Source organism: Salmo salar, chromosome 11 (genome assembly GCF_965601325.2).
Source record: "Salmo salar chromosome 11, fSalSal1, whole genome shotgun sequence".
In the NCBI taxonomy this organism is placed as follows: domain Eukaryota; kingdom Metazoa; phylum Chordata; class Actinopteri; order Salmoniformes; family Salmonidae; genus Salmo; species Salmo salar.
Window position 1 is genome coordinate 120,675,879 of NC_138301.1, and position 15,506 is coordinate 120,691,384.

Below are 15,506 nucleotides of genomic sequence, written 5' to 3' on the forward strand. Positions count from 1 at the left end.
CACTATGGGTCCTGGTCAACAGTAGAGCACTATGGGTCCTGGTCAACAGTAGAGCACTATGGGTCCTGGTTAACAGTAGAGCACTATGAGTCCTGGTTAACAGTAGAGCACTATGGGTCCTGGTCAACAGTAGAGCACTATGGGTCCTGGTTAACAGTAGAGCACTATGGGTCCTGGTTAACAGTAGAGCACTATGGGTCCTGGTTAACAGTAGAGCACTATGTGTCCTGGTCAACAGTAGAGCACTATGGGTCCTGGTCAACAGTAGTGCACTATGGGTCCTGGTTAACAGTAATGCACTATATAGGGAATAGGGTGCCATAGGGCTCTGGTCTAAAGTAGTGTACTATATAGGGAATAGGGTGGCATAGGGCCCTGGTCTAAAGTAGTGCACTATATAGGGAATAGGGTGCCATAGGGCTCTGGTCTAAAGTAGTGTACTATATAGGGAATGGGGTGCCATAGGGCTCTGGTCTAAAGTAGTGCACTATATAGGGAATAGGGTGCCATAGGGCTCTGGTCTAAAGTAGTGTACTATATAGGGAATAGGGTGCCATAGGGCCCTGATCTAAAGTAGTGCACTCTATATAGGGAATAGGGTGCCATAGGGCTCTGGTCTAAAGTAGTGCACTATATAGGGAATAGGGTGCCATAGGGCCCTGGTCTAAAGTAGTGCACTATATAGGGAATAGGGTGCCATAGGCTCTGGTCTAAAGTAGTGCACTATATAAGGAATAGGGTGCCATAGGGCTCTGGTCTAAAGTACTGCACTATATAGGGAATAGGGTGCCATAGGGCTCTGGTCTAAAGTAGTGCACTATATAGGGAATAGGGTGCCATTTGGCTCTGGCCTAAAGTAGTGCACTATATAGGGAATAGGGTGCCATAGGGCTCTGGTCTAAAGTACTGCACTATATAGGGAATAGGGTGCCATAGGGCTCTGGTCTAAAGTAGTGCACTATATAGGGAATAGGGTGCCATAGGGCCCTGGTCTAAAGTAGTGCACTATATAGGGAATAGGGTACCATAGGGCTCTGGTCTAAAGTAGTGCACTATATAAGGAATAGGGTGCCATAGGGCTCTGGTCTAAAGTACTGCACTATATAGGGAATAGGGTGCCATAGGGCTCTGGTCTAAAGTAGTGCACTATATAGGGAATAGGGTGCCATTTGGCTCTGGCCTAAAGTAGTGCACTATATAGGGAATAGGGTTCCATAGGGCTCTGGTCTAAAGTAGTGCCTCTAAATAGGGAATAGGGTGCCATAGGGCTCTGGTCTAAAGTACTGCACTATATAGGGAATAGGGTGCCATAGGGCTCTGGTCTAAAGTAGTGCACTATATAGGGAATAGGGTGCCATAGGGCCCTGGTCTAAAGTAGTGCACTATATAGGGAATAGGGTGGCATATGAGGCGCAGGCACAGATTGCCTCCCTATTTTGAATCCTATTGATAGTGTGTGTGTGTGTGTGTGTGTGTGTGTGTGTGTGTGTGTGTGTGTGTGTGTGTGTGTGTGTGTGTGTGTGTGTGTGTGTGTGTGTGTGTGTGTGTGTGTGTGTGTGTGTGTGTGTGACAGCAGACAATGTGATCCACAATGACAACCCATGATCAAGAGTAGACTAACCATCCCAGCCTCTTACTGTCAATGTATAAACCAGAAAGACACTTTATATATATATATATATATAACCTGCATATCTAAGGGAAAAATAAAAGATGGGTTTCCTCTCCTGCTAGATTTAATATTATTTAGAATAAATTGTATTTCATAGTCTACATCTGTTTCTCCAGAAAGTGCTGTTCTCTCTGGGTGGATCGTTCCTGTACTACGCCGATCGCTTCAAGATCTACAGTGCTTTCTGTGCCAGCCACACCAAGGTCCCCAAAGTCCTGGCCAAAGGTATGGTGCACTGTATATTCTATTAGTACTACGTAGTAGCACATATAGGTGCCCTAGCTAGCTGCTTGTTTTTAAGATATACCCTGCCACAACTAAGATCCTGGCCAAAGGAACAGCTTCTCCTTTCACATTCGCTCGTGCTGGGAAAAAAATAAATAAATTATATTGTACGGTTGTATCACGTTGTCTTTCTCTTGCTCTCTCGTCTAACACTATGGGGGTTGGGGGTGGATGTTTCATGGCCATGTAGTAAAGATAATTATCATTTCTGTATTGTCTGTGGTCCAGCTAAGACAGATGCAGACTTCAAAGCGTTCCTAGCAGAGAGGAATCCTAAACAGCAACACTCCTCAACCCTGGAGTCCTACCTGATCAAACCCATCCAGAGAATCCTGAAGTACCCACTACTACTGAGAGAGCTGTACTCGCTGACTGACCCTGAGAGTGAGGAACACTATCACCTGAATGGTAAGGAGGGAGGGAGGGAGGGAGGGAGGGAGGGAGGGAGGGAGGGAGGGAGGGAGAGGAGGGAGGGAGGGAGGGGGAGAGGGAGAGGGAGGGTGGGAGGGGGGGAGGGGGGATGCATGGAGGGAGGGAGGGAGGGAGGGAGGGAGGGAGGGAGAGGAGGGGTGTGTGTGAGTTGTATCTGAGTCCTGAAGTACCCATGCTGCTTTGGGAGCTGTACTCAACAGAGGATCGCTAACATCTAGTTCTATATGATGGTGTGTGTGTGTGTGTGTGTGTGTGTGTGTGTGTGTGTGTGTGTGTGTGTGTGTGTGTGTGTGTGTGTGTGTGTGTGTGTGTGTGTGTGTGTGTGTGTGTGTGTGTGTTGTGTGTGTTGTGTGTGGTGTGTGTGTGTGTGTGTGTGTGTGTGTGTGTGTGTGTGTGTGTGGTGTGCGTGCGTGCGTGCGTGCGCGCGCGTGTGTTGGGGATCCATTGTGTTGTCACGGTTTGTAACCTCTGCTTTTCTCCTCGTCTTCCTCAGTTGCGATGAAGGCCATGAACAAGGTGGCCAGTCACATCAACGAGATGCAGAAACTTCATGAGGAGTACGGCGCCGTGTTTGACCAGCTCATCAATGAGATGACTGCAGACAAGAAGGAGGTCACTCATCGACCAAAGATTTATTTTAACAGATATTCATGATCAATTTGCCCTTAGAACAATAATCTATTAAAGTCTATGTAAATCCCAGATTTTCATTATCTAACAAAATTATATTATAATTTAAAATATATCCTAATGTAAGTCTTGAATACCATTTCCACCAGGATTTCCACGAGACCTTGTTTTAATGGATCTATCTCTGTGTGCATGTCTCAGGTATCCGATCTATCCATGGGAGATCTTCTCCTCCACTCCACCCTGGTGTGGATCAATCCTCCAGCCTCCCTGGTCAAGGGCAAAAAGGACCCTGAGCTGGCAACCTTCGGTAGGGGTTACACTCACTACTAGACACTGGGGATCCACATAAGGCCTATTACTAAGGGCCTTCTTCTTAAGGCCTTTGTAGACCGTACGATTTTTACCGTCCCAGACGAAAACGTCCACGTTGTGGGGAAAATTCTTAGGTGGTAAACGAGCGTCGGCCGTTTTGGCTCGTTCAGTGTGACAGGGTCTAGGTCTGCCGGTGAAGTACCACTACATCCGGTTTTAGGCTCCGATAAAGTTTGTACGTGAAAACTATTTTTAAGATACATATTTTCACTCGCAAATAAGCGTAAAAACATTAACCATGATTTATATTTCTTAATATTTTTTATATATATTCCTTAATAAAGTGACATTTGGCATGACATTTGAATAATATTCTAGGTGCAACAGTAAAAGTATTGCAGGGAATACTCAGTCTGTAGGATGTGTACTAGGTGTCATGCGCAGATGAAATACACTTCTGTGGTTGACCTGGAAGTGTATTCACCCCCCCTCTCCTCTCTCTCTCTCTCGACGTTTCCTGTCGTACAGTAGCCTCGCAAGCCAATCGCAGAATGTGATCACAGAACTGAAGCAAATCATACAATCTGGCCAGGTTAATATCAAGATTTTAATTCGGGAACATCGCACAGTGTGATGTGATACTCGTAAAAAGACTGAATACGACGTACAGTCTGCAAAAGACCTTTAGTAATGAAATAACATAATATATCTGAAATTAGTGAGGAAATTATGTACATTTAGATTGTATCGTCTGTCAAATATTCTCCATGTTAACGATCGTAATGATTTTGTGAAGGCTAAAACTCTCTCATACTCTGTCTTGCAAGGCCAGCAAGGCTATTGACTGTAGCATAGTGTTTCTGGAGAACCTACAGTGTTCAGCCACTTTAAGGTATTAATAGAACATGTCACAACCTCCAAGGACTTTTCCCAGGCCAGGCAGGGTAGAAGACAACAGAGTGAGTGGGTGAGAGCTTTTCCCAGGCCAGGCATTAGTAGAAGAGAACATAGTGAGTGGGTGAGAGCTTTTCCCAGGACAGGCATTAGTAGAAGACAACAGAGTGAGTGGGTGAGAGCTTTTCCCAGGACAGGCATTAGTAGAAGACAACAGAGTGAGTGGGTGAGAGCTTTTCCCAGGACAGGCATTAGTAGAAGACAACAGAGTGAGTGGGTGAGAGCTTTTCCCAGGACAGGCATTAGTAGAAGACAACAGAGTGAGTGGGTGAGAGCTTTTCCCAGGACAGGCATTAGTAGAAGACAACAGAGTGAGTGGGTGAGAGCTTTTCCCAGGACAGGCATTAGTAGAAGACAACAGAGTGAGTGGGTGAGAGCTTTTCCCAGGACAGGCATTAGTAGAAGACAACAGAGTGAGTGGGTGAGAGCTTTTCCCAGGACAGGCATTAGTAGAAGACAACAGAGTGAGTGGGTGAGAGCTTTTCCCAGGACAGGCATTAGTAGAAGACAACAGAGTGAGTGGGTGAGAGCTTTTCCCAGGACAGGCATTAGTAGAAGAGAACAGAGTGAGTGGGTGAGAGCTTTTCCCAGGCCAGGCATTAGTAGAAGACAACAGAGTGAGTGAGTGAGAGATTTTCAAAGGCCAAGTGGTACATTTTAATGATTGTGTTAGTGGTTAATGTTGTGTTAGTGGTTAGTGTTGTGTTAGTGGTTAGTATTGTGTTAGTGGTTAGTGATTAGTGTTGTGTTAGTGGTTAGTGTGGTGTGTTAGTGGTTAGTATTAGTGTTGTGTTAGTGGTTAGTGTTGTGTTAGTGGTTAGTATTAGTGGTGTGTTAGTGGTTAGTATTGTGTTAGTGGTTAGTATTAGTGTTGTGTTAGTGGTTAGTATTGTGTTAGTGGTTAATATTAGTGGTGCGTTAGTGGTTAGTGGTTAGTGTTGTGTTAGTGGTTAGTGGTTAGTGTTGTGTTAGTGGTTAGTGGTTAGTGTTGTGTTAGTGGTTAATATTAGTGTTGTGTTAGTGGTTAGTATTAGTGTTGTGTTAGTGGTTAGTATTAGTGTTGTGTTAGTGGTTAGTGGTTAGTGTTAGTGGTTAGGGGTTAGTATTAGTGTTGTGTTAGTGGTTAGTGTTAGTGGTGTGTTAGTGGTTAGTGGTTAGTGTTGTGTTAGTGGTTAATATTAGTGGTGTGTTAGTGGTTAGTGGTTAGTGTTGTGTTAGTGGTTAGTGGTTAGTGTTGTGTTAGTGGTTAGTGGTTAGTGTTGTGTTAGTGGTTAGTGTTATGTTAGTGGTTAGGGGTTAGTATTAGTGTTGTGTTAGTGGTTAGTGTTGTGTTAGTGGTTAGTGGTTAGTGTTGTGTTAGTGGTTAGTGTTATGTTAGTGGTTAGGGGTTAGTATTAGTGTTGTGTTAGTGGTTAATATTAGTGTTGTGTTAGTGGTGTGTTAGTGGTTAGTGTTTAGTGTTGTGTTAGTGGTTAGTGTTGTGTTAGTGGTTAATATTAGTGGTGTGTTAGTGGTTAGTATTAGTGGTGTGTTAGTGCTTAGTGTTGTGTTAGTGGTTAGTGGTTAGTGTTGTGTTAGTGGTTAATATTAGTGGTGTGTTAGTGGTTAGTATTAGTGGTGTGTTAGTGCTTAGTGTTGTGTTAGTGGTTAGTGGTTAGTGTTGTGTTAGTGGTTAGTGGTTAGTGTTGTGTTAGTGGTTAGTGGTTAGTGTTGTGTTAGTGGTTAGTGGTTAGTGTTGTGTTAGTGGTTAGTGTTATGTTAGTGGTTAGGGGTTAGTATTAGTGTTGTGTTAGTGGTTAGTGTTGTGTTAGTGGTTAGTGGTTAGTGTTGTGTTAGTGGTTAGTGTTATGTTAGTGGTTAGGGGTTAGTATTAGTGTTGTGTTAGTGGTTAATATTAGTGTTGTGTTAGTGGTGTGTTAGTGGTTAGTGTTTAGTGTTGTGTTAGTGGTTAGTGTTGTGTTAGTGGTTAATATTAGTGGTGTGTTAGTGGTTAGTATTAGTGGTGTGTTAGTGCTTAGTGTTGTGTTAGTGGTTAGTGGTTAGTGTTGTGTTAGTGGTTAATATTAGTGGTGTGTTAGTGGTTAGTATTAGTATTGTCTTAGTGGTTAGTATTAGTATTGTGTTAGTGGTTAGGGGTTAGTATTAGTGTTATGTTAGTGGTTAGTATTAATGCTAACCCCTAAAAGAATACATGTAGTTTGTAAATCTTCTTTGGTAAATGCTTTACAATGTGGTATGAAATGATGTGCTATTCTAATGCTCTTCCCCTTCACCCCTTCCTCTCTCCATCTCTCTCCCTCTACCTTCCTCCTCCCTCTCTCCATCTCTCTCCCCCTACCTTCCTCCTTCCTCTCTCCATCTCTCTCCCCCTACCTTCACTCTCACCTCTCTCCATCTCTCTTCCCCTACCTTCCTCCTCCCTCTCTCCATCTCTCTCCCCCTACCTTCCTCCTCCCTCTCTCCATCTCTCTCCCTCTACCTTCCTCCTTCCTCTCTCCATCTCTCTCCCCCTACCTTCCTCCTTCCTCTCTCCATCTCTCTCCCCCTACCTTCACCCTCACCTCTCTCCATCTCTCTCCCTCTACCTTCACCCTCACCTCTCTCCATCTCTCTCCCCCTACCTTCACCCCCACCTCTCTCCATCTCTCTCCCCCTACCTTCACCCCCACCTCTCTCCATCTCTCTCCCCCTACCTTCCTCCTCCCTCTCTCCATCTCCCTCCCCCTACCTTCCTCCTTCCTCTCTCCATCTCTCTCCCCCTACCTTCCTCCTTCCTCTCTCCATCTCTCTCCCCCTACCTTCACCCCCACCTCTCTCCATCTCTCTCCCCCTACCTTCCTCCTCCCTCTCTCCATCTCCCTCCCCCTACCTTCCTCCTTCCTCTCTCCATCTCTCTCCCCCTACCTTCCTCCTTCCTCTCTCCATCTCTCTTCCCCTACCTTCCTCCTTCCTCTCTCCATCTCTCTTCCCCTACCTTCCTCCTTCCTCTCTCCATCTCCCTCCCCCTACCTTCACCCTCACCTCTCTCTCCCCCTACCTTCCTCCTCCCTCTCTCCATCTCTCTCCCCCTACCTTCCTCCTTCCTCTCTCCATCTCCCTCCCCATACCTTCCTCCTCCCTCTCTCCATCTCTCTCCCCCTACCTTCCTCCTTCCTCTCTCCATCTCTCTCCCCCTACCTTCCTCCTCCCTCTCTCCATCTCTCTCCCCCTACCTTCCTCCTTCCTCTCTCCATCTCTCTCCCCCTACCTTCCTCCTTCCTCTCTCCATCTCTCTTCCCCTACCTTCCTCCTTCCTCTCTCCATCTCTCTCCCCATACCTTCACCCTCACCTCTCTCCATCTCTCTCCCTCTACCTTCACCCCCACCTCTCTCCATCTCTCTCCCCCTACCTTCCTCCTCACCTCTCTCCATCTCTCTCCCCCATACCTTCACCCCCACCACTCTCCCTCTCTCTCCATCTCTCTTCCAGTGTTCAAGACAGCGGTGGTCTTTGTGTACAGAGATCGCTCCAAGCAGAGGAAGAAGCTTGTGAGTTTTCCTTTACCCCTGTTACTATACTGCTGGGGGGCCCATGTCCTAGAGGGCGTTTTGGAATGCTTTTAGTTTTGGAACAGACACAATGGGGTCACCCGTAGAGTGGATCTGGGTTAATGCTCCCTCTAAAGTCTTCATGTGAAAGTAAAAGGGTTGAGTGCTCCAATAAAATATGCACTTTCTGTACGCTCTATAAAGTAGAGGGGGGACTGTTTATTAGATACAGTATCATTACGCTCTATAAAGTAGAGGAGAACTGTTTATTAGATACAGTATCATTACGCTCTATAAAGTAGAGGAGAACTGTTTATTAGATACAGTATCATTACGCTCTATAAAGTAGAGGAGAACTGTTTATTAGATACAGTATCATTACGCTCTATAAAGTAGAGGAGGGACTGTTTATTAGATACAGTATCATTACGCTCTATAAAGTAGAGGAGGACTGTTTATTAGATACAGTATCATTACGCTCTATAAAGTAGAGGAGGGACTGTTTATTAGATACAGTATCATTACGCTCTATAAAGTAGAGGACTGTTTATTAGATACAGTATCATTACGCTCTATAAAGTAGAGGAGGACTGTTTATTAGATACAGTATCATTACGCTCTATAAAGTAGAGGACTGTTTATTAGATACAGTATCATTACGCTCTATAAAGTAGAGGAGAACTGTTTATTAGATACAGTATCATTACGCTCTATAAAGTAGAGGGGGGACTGTTTATTAGATACAGTATCATTACGCTCTATAAAGTAGAGGAGGACTGTTTATTAGATACAGTATCATTACGCTCTATAAAGTAGAGGACTGTTTATTAGATACAGTATCATTACGCTCTATAAAGTAGAGGAGGACTGTTTATTAGATACAGTATCATTACGCTCTATAAAGTAGAGGAGGGACTGTTTATTAGATACAGTATCATTACGCTCTATAAAGTAGAGGACTGTTTATTAGATACAGTATCATTGCACACACTTGTAGCAAACCTTGCTCTAAAAGTGTGTGTGTGTGTGTATGTGTATGTGTATGTGTGTGTGTGTGTGTGTGTGTGTGTGTGTGTGTGTGTGTGTGTGTGTGTGTGTGTGTGTGTGTGTATGTGTGTGTGTGTATGTGTGTGTGTGTGTGTGTGTGTGTGTGTGTGTGTCTCTCTTTCAGGGCGGGTCTCATCGTCCTGCTGTGGCAGATGACAGAGTCCCGTTCCTGTTCCGTCACATGATCTCGACAGACGCCCTACAAGTCCGCGCCCTCACAAGTATGTGTTTCTTTCTTTTACTCTGCCGGATCCCTCCACCTTTTACTCTGCCGGATCCCTCCACCTTTTACTCTGCCGGATCCCTCCACCTTTTACTCTGCCTGATCCCTCCACCTTTTACTCTGCCGGATCCCTCCACCTTTTACTCTGCCGGATCCCTCCACCTTTTACTCTGCCTGATCCCTCCACCTTTTACTCTGCCTGATCCCTCCACCTTTTACTCTGCCGGATCCCTCCACCTTTTACTCTGCCGGATCCCTCCACCTTTTACTCTGCCTGATCCCTCCACCTTTTACTCTGCCGGATCCCTCCACCTTTTACTCTGCCGGATCCCTCCACCTTTTACTCTGCCTGATCCCTCCACCTTTTACTCTGCCTGATCCCTCCACCTTTCTTTCTGCCGTCCTCTCTACACCCCTCTCACCCTCCATTAGAGAGGTCTTCACGGGGTCCAAAAAAAGTTGGACCAGTTCCAAAATGTACCTGGGGCTTTCACCCCCGCATCCGATATACATGAATATATTTTTTTTATAATGTACAGACTCGTCTAAACGGGTCTAGACCCGAGGACAACTAGACCCGTTTCCTTTTAGACCTGGTCGGATCCAGACCCGGTCTGATCCGAGTGAGGGAAGCAGCAGAAAAGTAATTATTTAAGCTACTTTATTACGCGGAGCTGATAAGACCTGAGAGAAGGGAGGGAGAGAGAGGTGCCGTACTGTGAGAGAGTGACACAGGGAGGGAGAGAGAGGTGCCATACTGTGAGAGATTGACACAGGGAGTGAGAGAGAGGTGCCGTACTGTGAAAGAGTGAAACAGGGAGGGAGAGAAAGGTGCCGTACTGTGAGAGATTGACACAGGGAGGGAGAGAGAGGTGCCGTACTGTGAGTGAGTGACACAGGGAGGGAGAGAGAGGTGCAGTACTGTGAGAGAGTGACACAGGGAGGGAGAGAGAGATGCCGTACTGTGAGAGAGTGACGCAGGGAGGGAGAGATAGGTGCCGTACTGTGAGTGAGTGACACAGGGAGAGAGAGGTGCCGTACTGTGAGAGATTGACACAGGGAGGGAGAGAGAGGTGCCGTACTGTGAGTGAGTGAGTGACGCAGGGAGGGAGAGATAGGTGCCGTACTGTGAGAGATTGACACAGGGAGGGAGAGAGAGGTGCCATACTGTGAGAGAGTGACACAGGGAGGGAGAGAGAGGTGCCGTACTGTGAGTGAGTGACACAGGGAGAGAGAGGTGCCGTACTGTGAGAGAGTGACACAGGGAGGGAGAGAGAGGTGCCGTACTGTGAGTGAGTGACACAGGGAGGGAGAGAGAGGTGCAGTACTGTGAGAGAGTGACACAGGGAGGGAGAGAGAGGTGCCGTACTGTGAGTGAGTGACACAGGGAGGGAGAGAGAGGTGCCGTACTGTGAGAGATTGACACAGGGAGGGAGAGAGAGGTGCCGTACTGTGAGAGAGTGACACAGGGAGGGAGAGAGAGGTGCAGTACTGTGAGAGATTGACACAGGGAGGGAGAGAGAGATGCCATACTGAGAGAGTGACACAGGGAGGGAGAGAGAGGTGCCATACTGTGAGAGAGTGACACAGGGAGGGAGAGAGAGGTGCCATACTGTGAATGACACAGGGAGGGAGAGAGAGGTGCCATACTGTGAATGACACAGGGAGAGAGACCGCAACCAACCCAGCCGACTCGAGCTATAGTAGACTAATAGCTGCCATAGCTAGGCTAATTTATCATCCAATACAATGACGCAGTACCTTGTCTTGACTGCATCAAACCCGGGAGAAGCTAGTTAAGCTAGCTAACGTTAGCTAGCTAGGTTATTTATCATCCAATACAATGACGCAGTACCTTGTCTTGACTGCATCAAACCCGGGAGAAGCTAGTTAAGCTAGCTAACGTTAGCTAGCTAGGCTAATTTATCATCCAATACAATGACGTAGTACTTTGTCTTGACTGCATCAAACCCGGGAGAAGCTAGTTAAGCTAGCTAACGTTAGCTAGCTAGGCTAATTTCTCATTCTACAGTTAATAACAACTCCATTCAGAAAAATGAAGTAGCAGCCCTGTTGGCTCTCGGTCGTTATTAGCTGTCTTTCTACTTTAACTATTAATTCCGTCATTTTAATTCCATCTTCCACTGATTAGGTATCTCCTAACGTTTACCACACAGAGGCTCTGTGACCGTAGCTTATTGACGCTTTGATGACTTATGATCGGCCAACCACAACAAACTGTTTGTGCCCCAGATCTGTGACAGTCATATCCGACCCGGAACCTGTGACAATCAGATCAAATCAAAGTTTATTTGTAACGTGCGCCCGAATACAACAGGTGTCGTAGACCTCACAGTGAAATGCTGAATACAACAGGTGTAGTAGACCTCACAGTGAAATGCTGAATACAACAGGTGTAGTAGACCTTACAGTGAAATGCTGAATACAACAGGTGTAGTAGACCTTACAGTGAAATGCTGAATACAACAGGTGTAGTAGACCTCACAGTGAAATGCTGAATACAACAGGTGTAGTAGACCTTACAGTGAAATGCTGAATACAACAGGTGTAGTAGACCTTACAGTGAAATGCTGAATACAACAGGTGTAGTAGACCTTACAGTGAAATGCTGAATACAACAGGTGTAGTAGACCTTACAGTGAAATGCTGAATACAACAGGTGTAGTAGACCTCACAGTGAAATGCTGAATACAACAGGTGTAGTAGACCTCACAGTGAAATGCTGAATACAACAGGTGTAGTAGACCTTACAGTGAAATGCTGAATACAACAGGTGTAGTAGACCTCACAGTGAAATGCTGAATACAACAGGTGTAGTAGACCTTACAGTGAAATGCTGAATACAACAGGTGTAGTAGACCTTACAGTGAAATGCTGAATACAACAGGTGTAGTAGACCTCACAGTGAAATGCTGAATACAACAGGTGTAGTAGACCTCACAGTGAAATGCTGAATACAACAGGTGTAGTAGACCTTACAGTGAAATGCTGAATACAACAGGTGTAGTAGACCTCACAGTGAAATGCTGAATACAACAGGTGTAGTAGACCTCACAGTGAAATGCTGAATACAACAGGTGTAGACCTCACAGTGAAATGCTGAATACAACAGGTGTAGTAGACCTCACAGTGAAATGCTGAATACAGCAGGTGTAGTAGACCTCACAGTGAAATGCTCAATACAACAGGTGTAGTAGACCTTACAGTGAAATGCTGAATACAACAGGTGTAGACCTCACAGTGAAATGCTGAATACAACAGGTGCAGTAGACCTTACAGTGAAATGCTGAATACAACAGGTGTAGTAGACCTCACAGTGAAATGCTGAATACAACAGGTGTAGTAGACCTCACAGTGAAATGCTGAATACAACAGGTGCAGTAGACCTTACAGTGAAATGCTGAATACAACAGGTGTAGTAGACCTCACAGTGAAATGCTGAATACAACAGGTGTAGTAGACCTCACAGTGAAATGCTGAATACAACAGGTGTAGTAGACCTCACAGTGAAATGCTGAATACAACAGGTGTAGTAGACCTTACAGTGAAATGCTGAATACAACAGGTGTAGTAGACCTCACAGTGAAATGCTGAATACAACAGGTGTAGTAGACCTCACAGTGAAATGCTGAATACAACAGGTGTAGTAGACCTTACAGTGAAATGCTGAATACAACAGGTGTAGTAGACCTCACAGTGAAATGCTGAATACAACAGGTGTAGTAGACCTCACAGTGAAATGCTGAATACAACAGGTGTAGTAGACCTCACAGTGAAATGCTGAATACAACAGGTGTAGTAGACCTCACAGTGAAATGCTGAATACAACAGGTGTAGTAGACCTTACAGTGAAATGCTGAATACAACAGGTGTAGTAGACCTCACAGTGAAATGCTGAATACAACAGGTGTAGTAGACCTCACAGTGAAATGCTGAATACAACAGGTGTAGTAGACCTCACAGTGAAATGCTGAATACAACAGGTGTAGTAGACCTCACAGTGAAATGCTGAATACAACAGGTGTAGTAGACATCACAGTGAAATGCTGAATACAACAGGTGTAGTAGACCTCACAGTGAAATGCTGAATACAACAGGTGTAGTAGACCTCACAGTGAAATGCTGAATACAACAGGTGTAGTAGACCTCACAGTGAAATGCTGAATACAACAGGTGTAGTAGACCTCACAGTGAAATGCTGAATACAACAGGTGTAGTAGACCTCACAGTGAAATGCTGAATACAACAGGTGTAGTAGACCTTACAGTGAAATGCTGAGTACAACAGGTGTAGTAGACCTCACAGTGAAATGCTGAATACAACAGGTGTAGTAGACCTCACAGTGAAATGCTGAATACAACAGGTGTAGTAGACCTTACAGTGAAATGCTGAATACAACAGGTGTAGTAGACCTCACAGTGAAATGCTGAATACAACAGGTGTAGGAGACCGTACAGTGAAATGCTGAATACAACAGGTGTAGTAGACCTTACAGTGAAATGCTGAATACAACAGGTGTAGTAGACCTCACAGTGAAATGCTGAATACAACAGGTGTAGTAGACCGTACAGTGAAATGCTGAATACAACAGGTGTAGTAGACCTCATAGTGAAATGCTGAATACAACAGGTGTAGTAGAACTCACAGTGAAATGCTGAATACAACAGGTGTAGTAGACCTCACAGTGAAATGCTGAATACAACAGGTGTAGTAGACCTCACAGTGAAATGCTGAATACAACAGGTGTAGTAGACCGTACAGTGAAATGCTGAATACAACAGGTGTAGTAGACCTTACAGTGAAATGCTGAATACAACAGGTGTAGTAGACCTCACAGTGAAATGCTGAATACAACAGGTGTAGTAGACCGTACAGTGAAATGCTGAATACAACAGGTGTAGTAGACCTTACAGTGAAATGCTGAATACAACAGGTGTAGTAGACCTCACAGTGAAATGCTGAATACAACAGGTGTAGTAGACCGTACAGTGAAATGCTGAATACAACAGGTGTAGTAGACCTCACAGTGAAATGCTGAATACAACAGGTGTAGTAGACCTTACAGTGAAATGCTGAATACAACAGGTGTAGTAGACCTTACAGTGAAATGCTGAATACAACAGGTGTAGTAGACCTCACAGTGAAATGCTGAATACAACAGGTGTAGTAGACCTTACAGTGAAATGCTGAATACAACAGGTGTAGTAGACCTCACAGTGAAATGCTGAATACAACAGGTGTAGTAGACCTCACAGTGAAATGCTGAATATAACAGGTATAGTAGACCTCACAGTGAAATGCTGAATACAACAGGTGTAGTAGACCTCACAGTGAAATGCTGAATACAACAGGTGTAGTAGACCTCACAGTGAAATGCTGAATACAACAGGTGTAGTAGACCTCACAGTGAAATGCTGAATACAACAGGTGTAGTAGACCTTACAGTGAAATGCTGAGTACAACAGGTGTAGTAGACCTTACAGTGAAATGCTGAATACAACAGGTGTAGTAGACCTCACAGTGAAATGCTGAATACAACAGGTGTAGTAGACCTCACAGTGAAATGCTGAATACAACAGGTGTAGTAGACCTTACAGTGAAATGCTGAATACAACAGGTGTAGTAGACCTCACAGTGAAATGCTGAATACAACAGGTGTAGTAGACCTCACAGTGAAATGCTGAATACAACAGGTGTAGTAGACCTCACAGTGAAACGCTGAATACAACAGGTGTAGTAGACCTTACAGTGCGAGAAAAAAAAGAAGTATTCTGGATCCGGACCCACTCGGGTCCCGGATTTGGGCTCGGATATTCGGGTACAGGTGGATCCGTGTAGACCTCTATCCTCCATACTCTTCCCTTCACCTTACTGTCCCTGTCCCCTCCTTCATCTTACTGTCCCTGTTCCCTCCTTCGTCTTACTGTCCCTGTTCCCTCCTTCGTCTTACTGTCCCTGTTCCCTCCTTCGTCTTACTGTCCCTGTTCCCTCCTTCATCTTACTGTCCCTGTTCCCTCCTTCGTCTTACTGTCCCTGTTCCCTCCTTCGTCTTACTGTCCCTGTTCCCTCCTTCGTCTTACTGTCCCTGTTCCCTCCTTCATCTTACTGTCCCTGTTCCCTCCTTCGTCTTACTGTCCCTGTTCCCTCCTTCGTCTTACTGTCCCTGTTCCCTCCTTCGTCTTACTGTCCCTGGTCCCTCCTTCGGCTTACTGTCCCTGTCCCCTCCTTCGTCTTACTGTCCCTGTCCCCTCCTTCATCTTACTGTCCCTGTTCCCTCCTTCGTCTTACTGTCCCTGTCCCCTCCTTCATCTTACTGTCCCTGTTCCCTCCTTCGTCTTACTGTCCCTGTTCCCTCCTTCGTCTTACTGTCCCTGTCCCCTCCTTCATCTTACTGTCCCT

At 45.4% G+C, this 15,506-nt stretch overlaps 1 protein-coding gene across 2 annotated transcripts in view; it reads left to right on the forward strand.

The window, feature by feature from the left end:
- Positions 1 to 15,506, forward strand: part of tiam1a (TIAM Rac1 associated GEF 1a) — a 136,818-nt gene that overhangs the window by 103,580 nt on the left and 17,732 nt on the right. For both annotated transcript variants that reach the window (XM_082958333.1, XM_082958334.1), the window contains 6 exons: positions 1,789 to 1,897; positions 2,186 to 2,365; positions 2,883 to 3,001; positions 3,221 to 3,329; positions 7,758 to 7,816; positions 8,988 to 9,084. In XM_082958333.1, coding sequence (XP_082814459.1) covers positions 1,789 to 1,897; positions 2,186 to 2,365; positions 2,883 to 3,001; positions 3,221 to 3,329; positions 7,758 to 7,816; positions 8,988 to 9,084 — 673 coding nt within the window. The remainder of the gene's footprint in view (positions 1 to 1,788; positions 1,898 to 2,185; positions 2,366 to 2,882; positions 3,002 to 3,220; positions 3,330 to 7,757; positions 7,817 to 8,987; positions 9,085 to 15,506) is intronic.